Source organism: Schistocerca americana, chromosome 8 (assembly GCF_021461395.2).
Source record: "Schistocerca americana isolate TAMUIC-IGC-003095 chromosome 8, iqSchAmer2.1, whole genome shotgun sequence".
Classification (NCBI taxonomy): domain Eukaryota; kingdom Metazoa; phylum Arthropoda; class Insecta; order Orthoptera; family Acrididae; genus Schistocerca; species Schistocerca americana.
This window is the reverse complement of record NC_060126.1, coordinates 220,834,243-220,854,992: the sequence shown is the minus strand read 5'-3', so window position 1 is coordinate 220,854,992 and position 20,750 is coordinate 220,834,243. Positions and strand designations below refer to the sequence as shown.

The 20,750-nt window shown below is 45.7% G+C and overlaps 1 protein-coding gene across 1 annotated transcript in view; it reads left to right on the top strand.

The window, feature by feature from the left end:
• Positions 1–20,750, top strand: part of LOC124545684 — a 150,899-nt gene that overhangs the window by 13,605 nt on the left and 116,544 nt on the right. Inside the window, exon 3 of the mRNA XM_047124631.1 lies at positions 12,156–12,357. Coding sequence (XP_046980587.1) covers positions 12,156–12,357 — 202 coding nt within the window. The remainder of the gene's footprint in view (positions 1–12,155; positions 12,358–20,750) is intronic.

Genomic DNA, 20,750 nt, shown 5'->3' with positions numbered 1-20,750 from the left:
AGTAGAAGTGAAATGATTGATTTCCAGTTGCATGCTATAGTAAGGCACCAGCGGTGCACTAGTTTGTAAGTTGCGTGTGTGTGTGTGTGTGTGTGAGAGAGAGAGAGAGAGAGAGTGAGTGTGTCAGTGCGACGTTAAAGGACGTGAACTTCTCCTGTAAGTAGTGACACTTCAGCCTCCAACTTTCAAGCTATGTACCACGCAAGAAACTTTATGTCACAGAAAACAATTTGGAAATGCAACTGGACCTGTACTGTTTATGTTTAAGAGAAACTCACCCACCCACACACACACACACACACACACACACACACACACACACAAACGAGCAGAGAATAATGACGCATTAATAAAGAGATTAAATATTGAATAGATGTTCCGTTTCTGCTTAAAATGTCCACCAGCGCTCAAGAGTATGTTTCCTCAGTTTGATGAACATCGACATGAATGAGTAACTGAGGCATCAAATTCCAGATATAAGTTATAAATACTATTTCAGTGTAAGAGCAGAGATCAGTAGAACATTGCGCCGCACATATGGTAAGCAGTGATCATCGAAACACCACGCATCGATGTATTTTTATTCATCTGTTACGTAATACAATTCAAAATAAGTTACTTGTTAGTAATGTACTGCGATTAGAATTCAGTAATGGCGGCCATGCAATGTGTCACTGTATCATGCATAGCTAATAGAAAAATGACTAGATTTGGACGGAAATAATTCAGAAAGATGGTCATTAGAAAGCATATACACTCCTGGAAATGAAAAAAGAACACATTGACACCGGTGTGTCAGACCCACCATACTTGCTCCGGACACTGCGAGAGGGCTGTACAAGCAATGATCACACGCACGGCACAGCGGACACACCAGGAACCGCGGTGTTGGCCGTCGAATGGCGCTAGCTGCGCAGCATTTGTGCACCGCCGCCGTCAGTGTCAGCCAGTTTGCCGTGGCATACGGAGCTCCATCGCAGTCTTTAACACTGGTAGCATGCCGCGACAGCGTGGACGTGAACCGTATGTGCAGTTGACGGACTTTGAGCGAGGGCGTATAGTGGGCATGCGGGAGGCCGGGTGGACGTACCGCCGAATTGCTCAACACGTGGGGCGTGAGGTCTCCACAGTACATCGATGTTGTCGCCAGTGGTCGGCGGAAGGTGCACGTGCCCGTCGACCTGGGACCGGACCGCAGCGACGCACGGATGCACGCCAAGACCGTAGGATCCTACGCAGTGCCGTATGGGACCGCACCGCCACTTCCCAGCAAATTAGGGACACTGTTGCTCGTGGGGTATCGGCGAGGACCATTCGCAACCGTCTCCATGAAGCTGGGCTACGGTCCCGCACACCGTTAGGCCGTCTTCCGCTCACGCCCCAACATCGTGCAGCCCGCCTCCAGTGGTGTCGCGACAGGCGTGAATGGAGGGACGAATGGAGACGTGTCGTCTTCAGCGATGAGAGTCGCTTCTGCCTTGGTGCCAATGATGGTCGTATGCGTGTTTGGCGCCGTGCAGGTGAGCGCCACAATCAGGACTGCATACGACCGAGGCACACAGGGCCAACACCCGGCATCATGGTGTGGGGAGCGATCTCCTACACTGGCTGTACACCACTGGTGATCGTCGAGGGGACACTGAATAGTGCACGGTACATCCAAACTGTCATCGAACCCATCGTTCTACCATTCCTAGACCGGCAAGGGAACTTGCTGTTCCAACAGGACAATGCACGTCCGCATGTATCCCGTGCCACCCAACGTGCTCTAGAAGGTGTAAGTCAACTACCCTTGCCAGCAAGATCTCCGGATCTGTCCCCCATTGAGCATGTTTGGGACTGGATGAAGCGTCGTCTCACGCGGTCTGCACGTCCAGCACGAACGCTGGTCCAACTGAGGCGCCAGGTGGAAATGGCATGGCAAGCCGTTCCACAGGACTACATCCAGCATCTCTACGATCGTCTCCATGGGAGAATAGCAGCCTGCATTGCTGCGAAAGGTGGATATACACTGTACTTGTGCCGACATTGTGCATGCTCTGTTGCCTGTGTCTATGTGCCTGTGGTTCTGTCAGTGTGATAATGTGATGTATCTGACCCCAGGAATGTGTCAATAAAGTTCCCCCTTCCTGGGACAATGAATTCACGGTGTTCTTATTTCAATTTCCAGGAGTGTATATTGTTACGAGCCGCGCGGGTTGCCCGCGTGGTTTGAGAGGCCATGCCACGGATTGCGCGCCCCCTCCATCGGGCATGGGTGTGTGTGTTACTCTTAACATAAGTTAGTTTAAGCAGTCTGTAAGTTTAGGAACCGGTGACCTCAGCAGTTTGGTCTCTTAGGAATTCACACCTTTTTTTTGTTACGAAAGGAAGGGAATTGATTTGCGAACCCATGTGGGTACTCGAAGCAGCAGATACGACATCCAGTTTCATAAATAATGGCTCTGAGCACTACGGGACTTAACATCTGAGGTCATCAGTCCTCTAGAACTTAGAACTACTTAAACCTAACTAACCTAAGGACGTCACACACATCCATGCCCGAGGCAGGATTCGAACCTGCGACCGTAGCAGTCGCGCGGTTCCGGACTGCGCGCCTAGAACCGCTAGACCACCGCGGCCGGCTCATAAGTAATGATCTCAATATATTTTCTCATCACACAATCTCAAACAAAGCAACAACTTCTTCATAAAACCTATATCTACAGCATAACGGATAGAAAAGATCATGTTTGTCATTATAATCAGCTTCCATTTAATCAAAACAGAGACCATACGAGTTTCCATTTCACCACATGGAACAATGCAATGGAACTCCTGAATGGATAGTATTTCTGAGTAAATTATTCAGGAATTTGACAAGCAGCCCTGAAATACCCTAACCACTTAAGCTAATCTGCAGCACGGCTAATAACTGAAATTAGCCCATTCAATTATTTCATCACTGTAGAACATTGACACCAGCACAGATCGCCAGCAGACAAAGTCAGTGTTTTTCCCACGTGAGAATACTGAACAGAACATTTCCAAATACGGCGTCCGTAATTAGAATGGCGAATACTGTTTCAAACAACGGTAGACATGTGACTCGTAACTCGCGAAGGTTCGCGTGGACTAAGAGACAAAATGACGCTCGAAGATGCGAAAACACCTCGGTAACAATGTAAAGAGCATAAATCCATCGGTCTGAGTACAGCAGAACCACGCAAAGTATTGGAAATGTAGCTGTGACGATCTACTAAATGCAAAATATGGAGGACAAAGATAAAATTGCTGAATGAACAGGCAACTTTCGAGTTGTTCAATTGAACATCAGCGAAAAGCGCTGGTATGCTAGCTAAAAGTCTGAACTTAGGCTGGAACTCTCACGTAGGTAGCTCCTAGCAGTAGCTTGTGTGAGGCTGTCTGAGAGCTGTGTCAGCTACTGATCCGTTGTCGCTGCACCAGCAGCAGCGCTGCCGATGTCTGCTGGCTTCCCTTTTGACCCGCTCAGGGTGTGTGGCGACCGTGGTCACGCTCTCAGCTGGGTACGTGCGCTGCACTGCCGCAGCCCTAATCGCCCTTGTGTTAATTACCACACCACTGGCCCTCCTCTGTAACTTGTAATTGAAAGCTGGTGTCTAATTGCGTCACGCCACAACTACACTGACTGCGAATTGTTAAGCAACGTACCAGTTAGCCGCAATTAGAGTGCAGCTGCTCACAGAGGTCCACTGTAGGCTGCAATTAGCGTACGGCAGCGAGACTTGGCAGATATTCTAATGCGTTAATGCGGAACCGGTGTAAGCTGGGAAAAATATCCCAAATTTGGCCACCAGATGCAAAGCTGGCGCTGCGAATATAAGTAAGTCGTACATAAATGTTTCCACACATAAATGGGCAAGGCATGGGACGTGGATAGAGAACGTCAAACAAGTGACAAAGACATACCGTTGATTTTATTGTTACCTGCAGCTTACATGATTTGTTCAATATGTTCACCGGAAACGACGATGAGATGCAGCATCCGTAAAGGGACGTAATCAACTGATCAACAGCTACCCGCAGCAGTTCCAGGGCAATCTGAGCAACATGCTCTAGTATACTGATCTTCAGATATGGTGAGAAACCGAACTACCTCTGGTAAACGCGTTCTTTCAAATATACCCAGAGGCTAAAGTCGCGTGGATTAAGATCAAGTGGTCATACAGGCCATGCATTTGGTAAACCTTTGGAGATAACACGTACATCGACGGCTGCATTAAACAGATATTTCGTTCTGAAATCGACGTGAAGTGTTCCCAACCCTGCATAAAAAGTGGATTCCAAACAGTTCCGCTCTTCCAAAGCACGAATTACCTGCTGTACAATGAGGTTCAAATGGTTCAAATGGCTCTGAGCACTATGGGACTCAACTGCTGAGGTCATTAGTCCCCTAGAACTTAGAACTAGTTAAACCTAACTAACCTAAGGACATCACAAACATCCATGCCCGAGGCAGGATTCGAACCTGCGACCGTAGCGGTCCTGCGGTTCCAGACTGCAGCGCCTTTAACCGCACGGCCACTTCGGCCGGCCTGTACAATGAGGTCTCGATAACCTGTTGACGTCGCAGTACATCAGAAAGTCTCTCTACGTCTATTCTCTGGCAAAGAGAAACGGACCTGGAATAAAGGTGCTTGTCAGTCCACACCACAGAGTCACATACGACGAGTGCAGTGGCTCTTCGTGCACAACACATCGTTTAAAAGTACCCTAAATTCGTCACTTATGTGTATTCATTGCACCCTGTAGTGTGAAATGTATTTCGTCACGCCACAGAATATCACACGGCCACATGTCACAAACTTCGATCCGTGCCAGAAACCAGCAGCGAATTCAGAGTTGCTGTGGACCATGAGGTTTCAGTTGCTGCACCGTCTGGACCTTGTATGGATGACAGTGCAAAATTTACAGCAAAAATTTCCGTACTATTGAACACGGGATGGACAACTCTCGTGACACTGTACTACCACTTGCACAACCCGAGCCACGTGCTGCATAGTCAGTTCCAGCAACAGTTACGTCATCGAACCCTCACTGGGATACCACACATTCCCCTTCCTGGTGCCACCCCAAGCTTATCCGTGTTTGTGAATTTTTTTATCATCTGTTTAAACCATCTCTCCTCAGACCATTCAGTTGATGATATTCTCTCAATGCAACACTGTAATTACTGCCATCAAATAAAACAGTTTCACTAACACCGCACAGTTTCCCTTCTCCATAGCCATACTGTTCATTCACATTATGACTTGTCAAATGTCAGCGTGATGTCATAGACTCATAAAAAATCGTGCAGCACTAGATTTCCACCTATAGCTACAATTTAAAAACAAATGTCTTTTTGCCAACGTAAATCGATTCTGCAGTGATGCATGAGCATATCTACCAAGTTTCGCTGCCATACGATAGTCACAGCCCGCACTGGAACTCTGTAAGTAGTTGCACAATAAACACCCAGTACATATACCGATGTTTTAAGGTAGGTGCGACTGAACGATAACAAGTGATAATATGAAGTGTGTGACACCACACTCACGGGGGGGTCGAGGAATCTGATAAACAGAGCGAGTTCCGAAATTAACTATACAAATTTGACGACGTATATTTCAGAAACTGGGATAGGTAGAATGATGTGGTTTGCGGCATAACGTCCAATCAACACAGGATACCTAAGCGATATTCTAGTTTCTCCCATATCTGACCTAGAATTTCTCCCGGACGCGGTGGTCTAGCGGTTCTAGGCGCTCAGTCCGGAACCGCGCGACTGCTACGGTCGCAGGTTCGAATCCTGCCTCGGGCATGGATATGTGTTATGTCCTTAGGTTGGTTAGGTTTACGTAGTTCTAAGTTCTAGGGGACTGATGACCACAGATGTTAAGTCCCATAGTGCTCAGAGCCATTTGAACCTAGAAGTTCTCAATTAACGTGTGCAACTGATGCTATGATGCGAGCTCACGCTTGCTATAGGTCCCACACCAGAATTTGATAGATACGATCCTTCACAAAACCCCAAAAATATGTGCGCAGACCTTGACGGCAAAAATAGAAGTCCCCCTTTGACGGTACAGCGGTATGAAGATGTGTCGTCTACAATCTTCCTAACGGTCGATGGCCAGTGAGGATGCGCACCATCCTCTTGCAGCAAGATGTCAGGTCCCCGTTCCTCTGCCCGTGGTAATGCACACTGGTCAAGCATACGCAGATGATCTCTAGAGGTCACTGATGCCTCTGCGAAGAAAACCGAACTATTCACATGGTCAAGAAGCAGATCTCACCACACGCTCAAGTCTGGACTGTCGCGCAAAATTTCTATGGTAAAGTAGGACTTCTCAGAGCTCCATATCCGTACATGGGGCCAGTTTACATTTAGGGACACATAAAATCGACCTTCAGACGCGACGATCAGCTTTTTAAAATTGTCTGGGTAATCGACGATATGTTACAGAACCTCAGTTCCAGATACCTTGCGCTTTGCCCTGAAATCAGGTTGAAGTAAGCGCTTACAGCAGTTGCACATTACTGGCTTGAGGGTTCAGTCTCATGTGCAGCACACTATGCACCGTGTTGGTGGTGGCTGGAACTGTCAATGTACTTGACGAATTGATTTGACTGAGGTCTGGATAAATTTGTGTTACATCTGTTTCACTCTATATTATTCGTGCTCGGACGCCCAGAATTCGTTCACTTCCTAACATTCCTTGAACCTAATGTACCACTGTCTGATAGTCGGACGTGATGGAAGTGTGCTTTTGTTTTGTTTCCCGCTGGAACTGTATGTCAAATTTGGTCTATATCAGCCATTCCACAAGCGGTGCAGTCCCATCAACTGGTCGTTCTGGGTAATTAAAGCATAGACCAGCAACAACAGTTTCAATTCATTAATGTGAGCTTCAGTTTATTAATTTTGTGTGTGTTCTTAGGACATAGGAAATATAGAAAATTACAAGTTACACGTAGCTATAGGTATATTTTCAAAAGTTATTGCGAATCGTTATTTAAATACGTAACAAAATTTAATGCACAGTACGATGCTGAAATTTGCTATTTAAAATTAAACGGAAAACATGTCCATACACATTTGTCACCATATCTGAAGCACTCTGAAACCAACAGTACACATGTCATGAGTTTGCGAACATGACTTCCCTATTGAAAAACTGTCAGTTTACCCTCTGAGTCAAGACACTAAACGTTCGTCATTGACAGACCATGCATCCACCTTACAAAAGTGGGTAATTGAATGCACAAGAACTTAGGATACCTAACACAACAAAAGTAAAAACCTGCAATTTTAGTAGTGATTAGCTCGCCCTGCTCCCTCCTCAAACCCTTCTCACCCTCACCAGGATCAAATTGTGCACTCGCGGTAAGGGGATTCTACATCTACATCTACATCCATACTCCGCAAGCCACCTGATGGTGTTTGGCGGAAGATACCTTGAGTGCCTCTATCGGGTCTCCCTTCTATTCCAGTCTCGTATTGTTCGTGGAAAGAAGGATAGTAGGTATGCCTCTGTGTGGGCTCTAATGTCTCTGATTTTATCCTCATGGTCTCTTCGCGAGATATACGTAGGAGGGAGCAATATACTGCTTGACCCCTCGGTGAAAGTATGTTCTCGAAACTTTAACAAAAGCCCGTACCGAGCTACTGAGCGTCTCTCCTGCAGAGTCTTTCACTGGAGTTTATCTATCATCTCCGTAACGCTTTCGCGATTACTAAATGATCCTGTAACGAAGCGCGCTGCTCTCCGTTAGATCTTCTCTATCTCTTCTATCAACCCTATCTGGTACAGATCCCACACTGCTGAGCAGTATTCAAGCAGTGGGCGAACAAGCGTACTGTAACCTACTTCCTTTGTTTTCGGATTGCATTTCCTTAGGATTCTTCCAATGAATCTCAGTCTGGCATCTGCTTTACCGACGATCAACTTTATATGATCATTCCATTTTAAATCACTCCTAATGCGTACTCCCAGATAATTTATGAAATTAACTGCTTCCAGTTGCTGACCTGCTATATTGTAGCTAGATGACAAAGGATCTTTGTTTCTATGTATTCGCAGCACATTACACTTGTCTACATTGAGATTCAATTGCCATTCCCTGCACCATGCATCAATTCGTTGCAGATCCTCCTGCATTTCAGTACAATTTTCCATTGTTACAACCTCTCGATATACCACAGCATCATCCGCAAAAAGCCTCAGTGAACTTTCGATGTCATCCACAGGGTCATTTATGTATATTGTGAATAGCAACGGTCCTACGACACTCCTCTGCGGCACACCTGAAATCACTCTTACTTCGGAAGACCTGTCTCCATTGAGTATGACATGCTGTGTTCTGTTATCTAGGAACTCTTCAATCCAATCGCACAATTGGTCTGACAGTCCATATGCTCTTACTTTGTTCATTAAACGACTGTGGGGAACTGTATCGAACACCTTGCGGAAGTCAAGAAACAGGGCATCTACCTGTGAACCCGTGTCTATGGCCCTCTGAGTCTCGTGGACGAATAGAGCGAGCTGGATTTCACACGATCGTCTTTTTCGAAACTCATGCTGATTCCTACAAAGTAGATTTCTAGTCTCCAGAAAAGTCATTGTACTCGAATATAATACGTGTTCCAAAATTCTACAACTGATAGACGTTAGAGATATAGGTCTATAGTTCTGCACATCTGTTCGACCGCCTTTCTTGGGGATGACCTGTGCCCTTTTCCAATCCTTTGGAACGCTACGCTCTTCTAGAGACCTACGGTACACCGCTGCAAGAAGAGGGCAAGTTCCTTCGCGTACTCTGCGTAAAATCGAACTGGTATCCCATCAGATCCAGCGGCATTTCCTCTTTTGAGCGATTTTAATTGTTTCTCTATCCCTCTCGTCTATTTCGATATCTACCATTGTGTCATCTGTGCGACAATCTAGAGAAGGAACTACAGTGCAGTCTTCCTCTGTGAAACAGCTTGGAAAAAAGGCATTTAGTATTTCGGCCTTTAGTCTGTCATCCTCTTTTTCAGTACCATTTTGCTCACAGAGTGTCTGGACTTTCTTTTTGATCCACCTACCGCTTTGACATTCCCGTTTGAATGTTGAAAAGATTGCTTTGGGACGCAATATACCGAGCAATTCTTCTATGCACTCTGTACATTCTAATGGTAGCTGTTACCTAAAGGGAATAAAATTGACCCTGAGACTGCCCTACGCTTATCATATCTCTCGGTCTTCTCGTATCACTTCCTGCCGCGGGCGCCAGACCTAGTTAACGCGAGATCAACATTTCTGTCACGCGCTTAGAAGGGGTTAAGCAGAAAATTTCACCTGAGACGCAAAGGAGAAATGGCTCTGAGCACTATGGGACTTAACATCTGAGGTCATCAGTACCCTAGAACTTAGAACTACGTAAACCTAACTAACCTAAGGAGATCACACACATCCATGCCCGAGGCAGGATTGGAACCTGCGACCGTAGCGGTCACGCGGTTACAGACTGACGCGCCTAGAATCGCACGGCCACACCGGCCGGCAGTAAAGGAGAGAACATTTATTATTATTTATTGTGTGTATCTTCATAAACAGCTGATTACACAAATGTTGAAGAACGCCCAATGCTCTCAGGGTCTCTTGATCTAGGTCGAAAGCAAGGGAGAGCAATATGCAGCTCGTCATGAGTGAGAAATGCTTCTGTCACGTCTCCTACCTGAACGGGTCTTTTGTCAGGTCCAGTGCGTCAGTGGAACCTAGTAAGCAAGCGTTACACCTAAATGCGGTCGCAGGCCTCTAGTGTGCGTTCGGTGGCTGCGTATGCGGTGGTCGCTGCTTTCGCTGGTCGCTTCTGAGGCGCCTCCCCCAGCCTCAGAACAGAGACCCCTCTAGTCCAGGTTTTATGGCTGATGTTGATGTGACAACTTCGTTCTCTTTCCATTGTTTACGTATGATAGTATCGCCACGACACCCTTAATTCGTTACCTCTACTCGCCTATCCCTGCCATTCCGCCTAGACAGTCTCCTTTCCTTTATCAGTTGTCTTCTTGATTTCCAGTGTCCTTTTTCTTCGTAAATATACGACCAGCCACTGCCCTGTTGATCAACGAAGATACATTAACGTTTTTCACTCAGAATAAATTTGGCAGTGAAAGCCATTATAGTGAAAGGCATTAGAGCTATACGAAGCCTTTAGAGTGACTGGTGACAATTCCGTATGTTTGAGATCTCATTGACGTCGTCCTTCAGCAAGATAACGCCGGACCCCTTGTATGCTGACCTACCTTAATAAAGAAGTTGCTGAACGTTTCCCTGGCCAGGACGTTCCCCACTGGAAGCAGCTAGTCGAGGCTGTGGCACGCTACCACGCGCAAACTACTGCGATTCATGTACTCAAACAGAGTTGAAGCAGCATCGAATGATGCAGCTGTATCTCTCATCCACCCTTATATTCGATGCTCAGCCAGGTTGGAGCCATATTTGATGCCTAAGGTGTCAGTCCTGTTTACCTAGTTCCTGTTACTCTGAATCACCTCCACTTTTAAACAGGAATTGTTCGTACTACGCACTACATGCCAAATAACGTGGAGAACAAGGACGGGGGGTGGGGGGGAGGGAGGGGGGACGAAATGAAACTTCACAGCTTGAGGGAGTATGTGACGTTATTTTTTTGGTTACAAAACAAACATATACAAAGAATTAGGCAACATGACTCCACTTGTAAATAAGGCGTTACACACCATAGGCTGTGAATGTAAGCTTTCATTCGGTTCGGAAGACGGTCATAAGGCTGTTGTATCTTCACCTGGGGCAACCTGGCCTCACTTGTTGTAAATAGACCTTGATAACCTGGGTTAAAGCACTGGCACGTAGTTTACGTCAGAGCTGGTCGCACGAATGTACTATAGGAGTCACATCTTGCTGCCCATCGAAGTACCTCAATCTCATGCAGATACTTCATAGAGAGACGTGATACATTTGGACGAGCATCATTGTGTTGAAAAATAGCACATGATACTGTCGCTTAAGAGATAACACAAGAGATCACAGGGTGTCCGTGACGCATTGTTGTGACGTCATAGTGCTCTTAATCACTACCACCCGCGACCTAAAGTCATACCCGATGACTCCACAGACCATGATGTCAGTAGCAAGACAAATTTACCTCTCCAAAATATTTAAATACTGGGATCTCTCCCCATGATGGCACGATAGTTGTAGATAAAGGTCATCCGGAGTAGTGCAGAAACCATATTTGTTGCTGAACACAAAGCGACGCCATTCATACGCAGTCCAGGCTTCCTGATTAGGGCGGCACTCCAAGCAGAACCACTTGCTGTGTTAACGATAGTGTACACACGGGACAATAACTTCCTAGTGCGACAGATGCCAATCTCCGACCAGTGTTGTGGGGTGGCAGAGAATGTTGTACATAACCCATTACTTTTCTCGGACCGAAGACGCAGATGTTAAATGGGGTCAGTGTCCTTGGTTCACAATACGGTGATGCTCCGTTATAGTGGTCTGACCAGAACCTTTACAACTGTCTTCTCGCTTGTTTCCGTACGACCCAACATGGGGCCACTGTCATAAACGAATGCCTCGCAAAATCTAGACATTACGAGGTTCGACCAACTAGCCAAATGGAGACCCACAATGAGGCCCCTTTACAACTCTGTCTTGCGCAGATAAACGTGCCTCACACTTGCAGATAAACGTGCCTCAGACAAGCGGCATCTCGGTATCCTTAGCAGTGACCACTCAGCATCTAACGCAGTTCATGCCTCTTATATGCCCTACCAGTCTTGCTAACGGTACTAACGAACTCATGTGCTAACGCTACCTGTCACAGAGAATTGCAACTCTAACGGTTTACCTGTCCACAGACGGCGTGTGTGTGGATGAAGTTACACTGGCATCCGACCACGTCTCTTGGGTGTTTCAACTTTTGATGAGGTAGTATAGTTTAGTCACGCGAAGAATATGAATTTCCATATTTGCCGTACTTCCTTGTGTCCCAGCTTTTACAGCCAGCAACATGTTTACTCGTTAAATGACGGATGAAGAATGACGAGTAATTTGTAGCAGCAGTGGTGCGGCCTAGTGATCAGAGATGTGAGGTTTCGTGTTGTGGTCCCCTGCCGGCAGGTGGTCGCAGGGTCTGGTGTTTCACCAGGCGCTAGTGGACTGCGCGCGCGCCGCCATCCTGCTGCCGCTGGCCGTCAGCATCCTGCGCTGCCAGCCGGTGCACAAGTGCTCCCTCGTCGAGACGGCCTTCCTGCTGCTCGTCACCGTCTCCACCGTCAACATGCTCACCACCGTGCTCAACGACTCCCCTGTCTTTCCGCAGGTGAGTACTTCACCTTTTATACCGTCTGGAAAATATGCGGGGTTACTTTTCGGTTCGTAGAGGAGTATGAAGAATATGCAGATAATTTATAGACTAAGATTCGATCCGATGAAGACTGTGATGATCGATCGTGTCCGTAGTCGTGAATCATCCACGCTCTGTGGTCGTGGTCCATGAAACCATTTCGTACCTGAAGTATCGTCAAGAGCTGCATTGGACATCTCAGATGTTACCAAGTGATGGACCAGTCGTCGGAGGGAGAACTAAATATCGTGTAATGGAGACGTGGTATAAGTCGAAGACTCAGTGAAGCTAGGAATACGACTGATAACGAACAATTCAGTCAGTAATAAATGTCAAAGCTTTTTGTTTATACATCGAACATATGGTGAGATTTAATTATCAGCTTGATAAAGTCAAGTTGCGACTGTGTATCTAGTGGGTAGTGTTACTCATTCTCTACACAACCATTTATCAGTACCACACATTCTTCCCCATGACAGATGACTAGGCAAAGACTTTTGATGTAGAGACCCAAGCCGTATCTCTAAAATCACCTTCTGGTCCACCCTGGAGGGAGGGTGGTGTAACATTACATTAACCTAAACTAAACCAGTCTAAACCCGCCTAACCTAAGCTAACCCAGCCTGATATAACCAAACCTAATCCATCCCAACCTAACCCAAGTCAACCTATGGCAGACCAACCCAACAGAAACAACACAATCTAAGGAAATCCAACCCAATGCATCCATAGAAAACCCAACCCAAGCCTCTTTCACTTGGTTCACTGCTCTAACGTTTTGTACATTTTGTGACAGACGTGCTTTGTTTGGTTGAAATCTTTATAGTATGATCAATTTACGTACAATTTCGTTAGTTTTAGGATTTTTGACTTATAATCAGTGGACAAACTTTTGGTTAACTTCAGCATTATTTTAAGTCGTTTCAGTTTCTGTACAACTTTAAACACCAACCTATATACTTCTGCTGCAGTCACAAAATTTTTATTTCGTTCACTCTGTCCTCGGCGATTAAATAACCATCTGGTGGAGGGAAACTTTCACATACTTGTTCATAATTACAAACATCATCGATTTCTTACTGTAGCACTCAGCTTTAGCGGTGGTGCAAAAGCACTACACCATTTCTCTTTGTATCTACGTTACAGTGATTAACAATCCACTTTCTGGCGACGAGGACCATACTATGATGACTGGTTGCTGTATCTTCCAAATTTGTGTAAGGTATGCCGGGGGGGGGGGGGGGGGGGGGGTCCTTAAGTTCGGCACACAGCTCTATCGGCATTATTCAGCTTTTCGGACCTTGGACCCGCTACCTCTCACTCAAGTAGCTCCTCTTTCCGCCAAGGAATAATTCTTAACAGTGCCCAGAAAAGAACTTGTATCCTTCGCATGACTGTTAGACGAGCTGAGTAGTCAGCTAAACAAGAGAACCAGATATATTTGGAAATTTGTCGTAAGGTCTTATGGGACCAAACTGCTGTGTTCATCGGTCCCTAAGCCTACAAACTACTTAAGCTAACTTACACTACGCTGTGGACAACACATACACCCATGCTGGAGGAAGGACTACCCCGCGCGGCCCATATACATTCCTGGAAATGGAAAAAAGAACACATTGACACCGGTGTGTCAGACCCACCATACTTGCTCCGGACACTGCGAGAGGGCTGTACAAGCAATGATCACACGCACGGCACAGCGGCCACACCAGGAACCGCGGTGTTGGCCGTCGAATGGCGCTAGCTGCGCAGCATTTGTGCACCGCCGCCGTCAGTGTCACCCAGTTTGCCGTGGTATACGGAGCTCCATCGCAGTCTTTTACACTGGTAGCATGCCGCGACAGCGTGGACGTGAACCGTATGTGCAGTTGACGGACTTTGAGCGAGGGCGTATAGTGGGCATTCGGGAGGCCGGGTGGACGTACCGCCGAATTGCTGAACACGTGGGGCGTGAGGTCTCCACAGTACATCGATGTTGTCGCCAGTGGTCGGCGGAAGGTGCACGTGCCCGTCGACCTGGGACCGGACCGCAGCGACGCACGGATGCACGCCAAGACCGTAGGATCCTACGCAGTGCCGTAGGGGACCGCACCGCCACTTCCCAGCAAATTAGGGACACTGTTGCTCCTGGGGTATCGGCGAGGACCATTCGCAACCGTCTCCATGAAGCTGGGCTACGGTCCCGCACACCGTTAGGCCGTCTTCCGCTCACGCCTCAACATCGTGCAGCCCGCCTCCAGTGGTGTCGCGACAGGCGTGAATGGAGGGACGAATGGAGACGTGTCGTCTTCAGCGATGAGAGTCGATTCTGCCTTGGTGCCAATGATGGCCGTATGCGTGTTTGGCGCCGTGCAGGTGAGCGCCACAATCAGGACTGCATACGACCGAGGCACACAGGGCCAACACCCGGCATCATGGTGTGGGGAGCGATCTCCTACACTGGCCGTACACCACTGGTGATCGTCGAGGGGACACTGAATAGTGCACGGTACATCCAAACCGTCATCGAACCCATCGTTCTACCATTCCTAGACCGGCAAGGGAACTTGCTGTTCCAACAGGACAATGCACGTCCGCATGTATCCCGTGCCACCCAACGTGCTCTAGAAGGTGTAAGTCAACTACCCTGGCCAGCAAGATCTCCGGATCTGTCCCCCATTGAGCATGTTTGGGACTGGATGAAGCGTCGTCTCACGCGGTCTGCACGTCCAGCACGAACGCTGGTCCAACTGAGGCGCCAGGTGGAAATGGCATGGCAAGCCGTTCCACAGGACTACATCCAGCATCTCTACGATCGTCTCCATGGGAGAATAGCAGCCTGCATTGCTGCGAAAGGTGGATATACACTGTACTAGTGCCGACATTGTGCATGCTCTGTTGCCTGTGTCTATGTGCCTGTGATTCTGTCAGTGTGATCATGTGATATATCCGACCCCAGGAATGTGTCAATAAAGTTTCCCCTTCCTGGGACAATGAATTCACGGTGTTCTTATTTCAATTTCCAGGAGTGTATATTGGGTGTACGAATTTAATTAATTGATTTAGTCCAGTATTGATTTGCGGGTTATTAAATTAACATGTTGTGACGTGGACAATGAATATTGCGAATCACAACAAGTAACTGCACATAGAAATGTACTGATTATTTTTCAAAGCACTCTCCAGTCAGGAAGGAAATCAAACAATACTTTAATTCTGCTGTGTCCAGTATGTCAGATCACAAAGTCATTTACTACATATTGAAACTCCTGATGTACTGTGAAACTGAAACCAGACAGCATTTTTGTTTTCTATGGATCAAAGTAAACACCTCAGCGTGTCTAGGTCTCCTGAACACTGTCGACTAACAGTCTCCAATTCAAATATTACGGCCCGCAAAATAAAAAGCGTTCATTTATAAATATTTATAAGAAATCGAAAATAAATTTTAAGCAAATTGATCAAAGAAAGTTTCAATAAGAACTGTGCTTTGTAGTGGAGAGATTACTGTCCTATAATCGTGTTTAATCAGGAGGAAATTTTTGAGTAAAACTTATAGATTTCTATCACGCACCTTTTATTTGTTTTGTACAGAACGACACAACACGCATTTAGCCATTTCCTGTGAATACCATGTATTGTCCATCTGTGGATCTTCTAATCTGTGGCGATCAATGCATTCATGATATGCGATGTCATAAAAATAGAAGTATAAAACAAAAGAACATATCTCATACTGTACATCAAGTAGCTTGCATTCTTTTTGTAAATATGCATTTTTTGTTAACAGACATAGTATGTATTGATTTGTGGTATATTTTACAGCTTCAATATTTCCTAACTATGAACCTGTGAAACAAAATGTAGACCCACAGGGAAAAAAAATTGCAATACAAAAAACTGTTAATGTAAAGTAATGAAATTTCGGGAAAACATTTGTCTAGGGCAGCGGGGAGTGGTCGAGCGGTTAGAGGCGCAATGCCACTGATTGCGCGGCCCCACCTGCCGGAGGTTCGAGTCCTCCCTCGGATATCGGTGTGTGTGTTGTCCTTAGCGTAAGTTAGTTTAATTAGTGCATAAGTCTAGGGACCGATTATCTCAGAAATTTGGTCCCTTAGGAATTCACACAAATTTTTGAACATTTGTCTAGGTAACCTATTTAAGTTAAAAATATTGGAAAATCACAGGTTAAGGTAAGCAAGAGATAAGCTATTGCAAACGTGAAATGTCGGTACATTGGCAACTGGTGTAACTACCAGAATGTTGAATGCAAGCTCGCAAATGTGCACGTTTTGTGTTGTATAGTTACCGGATGTCAGTTTGTGGGATGAAGTTCCGTCCTTGTTGCATTTGGTCAGTCAATGCTGACTGTGGGTGACGCTGGAGTTGTCGTCCAATGATCTCCTGTATGTGCTCAATTGGAGACAAATCTGGTGATCGAGCAGGCCAAGGCAACACGTCGTCACTTCGTAGAGCACGTTGGGTCACAACAGCACTATGTGGTCCAACGCTATCCTGTTGGAAAACACCCCCTGGAATGCTATTCATGAAGCGCAGCCGGACCGATCACCAGACTGGCGTACAAATTTCCCACGATAGTGCTCCAGCTGTCATACGAAATCGTTACCTAAATGATAACTACAGGTGTAAATCCAGTGTATCTAACATGCATACAGGTTGGTTCCAGGCCCTCAACTGGCCTCCTTCTAACCAACAAATGGCTATCACTGGCACCGAGACAGAACCAGTCTTCAGCAGAATACACAACTGCCCTGCACCCTGCCCTCCAATGGGCTCTCGCTTGACACCATTGAAGCGGCGAACAGCGGTGGTTTGGGATCGGTGGAATGCACGCTACAGGACGTCTAGCTTGAGTTGTTCTTACAGTAATCGATTTGTATCAGTTCGTGGTGTCGCCGTGGCGCCGACTGGTGTTAAGATTGCTGCTGCAGATTGATGCGCCAATGGTCTTCCCTCTCGGTAGCGCCACGTGGCAGTCAGGAGCCCCGTCTTTTTGCACCATACATTCTATTGACCACCATTGCCAGCAATCACGTACAGTGCCAACATTCCTACCATGTCTTGCTGCAATAACTTATTCCATAGGGAACATCAGCTTTTCGTAGCCCTATTACACGGCCTCGTTTAAACTAAATGAGATGTTGATAATGGCAAGGTTGTCGTCTTAAAGGCATCATAAACTCACCAAGTCCAATCTCAATGGTAACTAACGGTCGTGACCGTTACAGCACATATTAGAAGCAAACCTGATTTGCATCATCATAGTGGCGCTACTAGCGCCACTATTACGCGACTGGCGCGAAATATGAGTAGACATAATCTTTCAGATGTACACTACTGGCCATTAAAATTGCTACACCACGAAGATGTGCTACAGACGTGAAATTTAACCGACAGGAAGAAGATGATGTGATACGCAAATGATTAGCTTTTCAGAGCATTCACACAAGGTTGGCGCCGGTGGCAACACCTACAACGTGCTGATATGAGGAAAGTTTCCAACCGATTTCTCACACACGAACAGCAGTTGACCGGCGTTACCTGGTGAAACGTTGTTGTGATGCCTCGTGTAAGGAGAAGAAATTCGTACCATCACGTTTCCGACTTTGATAAAGGTCGGATTGTAGCCTATCGCGATTGCGGTTTACCGTATCGCGACATTGCTGCTCGCGTTGGCCGAGATCCAATGACTGTTAGCAGAATATGGAATCGGTGGGTTCAGGAGGGTAATACGGAACGCGTGCTGGATCCCAACGGCCCCGTATCACTAACAGTCGAGATGACAGGCATTTTATCCGCATGCCTGTAACGGATCGTGCAGCCACGTCTCGATCCCTGAGTCAAGAGATGGGGACGTTTGCAAGACAACAACCATCTACACGAACAGTTCGACGACGTTTACAGCAGCATGGACTATCAGCTCGGAGACCATGGCTGCGGTTACCCTTGACGCTGCATCAGAGACAGGAGCGCCTGCGATGTTCTCAACGACGAACCTGGGTGCACGAATGGCAAAACGTCATTTTTTCGGACGAATTGAGGTTTCGTTTACAGAATCATCATGGTCGCATCTGTTTTTGGCGACATTGCGGTGAACGTACATTGTAAGCATGTATTCGTCATCGCCATACCGGCGTATCACCCGGCGTGGTGGTATGGGGTGCCATTGGTTACACGTTTCGGTCACCTCTTGGTCGCATTGATGGTACTTTGAACAGTAGACGTTACATTTCAGATGTGTTACGACCCGTGGCTCTACCCTTCATTTGATCGCTGCGAAACCCTACATTTCAGCAGTATAATGCACGACCGCATGTTGTGGGTCCTGTACGGGCGTTTCTGGATACAGAAAATGTCCGACTGCTGCTCTGGCCAGCACATTCTCCAGATCTCTCACCAATTGAAAACGTCTGGTCAGTGGTGTCTCGTCACAATACGCCAGTCACTACTCCTGATGAACTGTGGTATCGTGTTGAAGCTGCATGGGCAGCTGTACCTGTACACGTCATCCAAGCTCTGTTTGACTCAATGCCCAGGCGCATCAAGGCCGTTATTACGGCCAGAGGTGGTTGTTCTGGGTACTGATTTCTCAGCATCTATGCACCCAAATTGCGTGAAAATGTAATCACATGTCAGTCTAGTAAAATATAATTGTTCAATAAATATCCGTTTATCATCTGCATTTCATCTTGGTGTAGCAATTTTAATGGCCAGTAGTGTAGAAACGCGCCTACCAACTTTCGTTTTGTCGCACAGTTCTTTCTTTTTCTTGTGATTTTTTTTCCGTTAGTGTATGTTTGATCTGTTCTCGGACTAACATGAAAGACGGTATGTAGACTACGATAACGCAAGTCGAGTAAGCTGTGTTCGGCATATGCAGCGTTAGACTTACGGATTCTGAAGGTGGAGAATGAATGGCTGTAACAAGTGTATACATAACATGGTCCTTACATATTGTCAGTTAGAACAGCGAACAGAAAATGGAAAAACTTATTCTCTCTACTCTACTGTCGCATTTTCATTTTGTCAAATGGATACCAGTTTCGATTCCGCGGTCCATCATAAAGCCATACCACGATCAAAAGAATCACTCGCATTAATCACATACAACACTGGATATATATGTAGATTATTTCTGTAAGATAACTAAATTATTGTACGGACTGCAATTCTAAATTAGGGGAAACTTTTTTGACATGGCGTGCAATCGTCCTGCACTTAATGTTTTGTTACAGACAGATTTATTTCTTTCATTTCCTTATTGTCCATGGTGTATACGATATTTTTCTTAGACGTTATGTAGTTTACATTGTAATACTTTGATCCTTTTTAGAAAGCATAATCGTTAACCTATTCGGGCGGTAGTTTGCATATACTCAACACATAGTATTTTTATTTACTTATTGGTATAATGACACTGTGTTTGGGGTAAGCTGTTATGGCGACTATTACATAGACAGACACCTTATTTCACAACGAGTATTTCGGCTGTACACCATGATGCTTTTAATTTGAGGCTGGCCTGATGATGGTACTTAGGTCTGAAACAGGCAGTCATCTGACAAAATAAATGTACAACTACATATTGAATCGTAAAAATACTACTGGTTTACCAAAGGTTATTAATCTCAATCAAAACACAAAATTTAAAGTGGAAGTAGGTGCCAAAGAGTAACGTGAAATTACACACAATTTTCAGAACATTTTTTTATTCTAATTTGGTGCAAGCCTTTACGATATTTAAAAAAAACAACAATCATTTAACAAATGAGTCATAATTTACGATAAGAAAGGACCTTTAAATCATTAACTTATAAAAAATCTCACCCCAGTAAAAGGCAAGTACAGGCAAGCAATTTAACGTATACAACGCAACGCTGTGTAATATTTCAAGCTCAGCTAAATTACAGGTGAATTTCACTCCATTCATTAAATGGCGCAGTATCTAACTTATCTGCAACATATAAAGACAATCCCGTTTACAAAAGTTCTGAAAACAGAAAAACCAAAACGCAGGAGTCATTTACGCGGGGGGACACTCACAGTTAATAACATTAACATTTCCAAAATATATAAGAAAACAAATTTTAAAAATCTCTGCCAGTTAACTTATGGCAGACACACACGCTCGCCTGGTAGGACTTGCAAACCTTTACAACATTCTCCTTTCAAGGCAACAATCTAATGAAATGGTCAACTTTTGTATGGCAAGTGAACACACTAATAACCAACTACCTGTATAAAACACATAAGCACGTTGAGTAAAAGTCTTAAAAGGTATTGAATTGGAAAAACACACAACAGTTTTTGCTGAGTAGAAACAATTTAAAAAAATCCACTATGGCGTACGTTAACAACCTTGATTAATT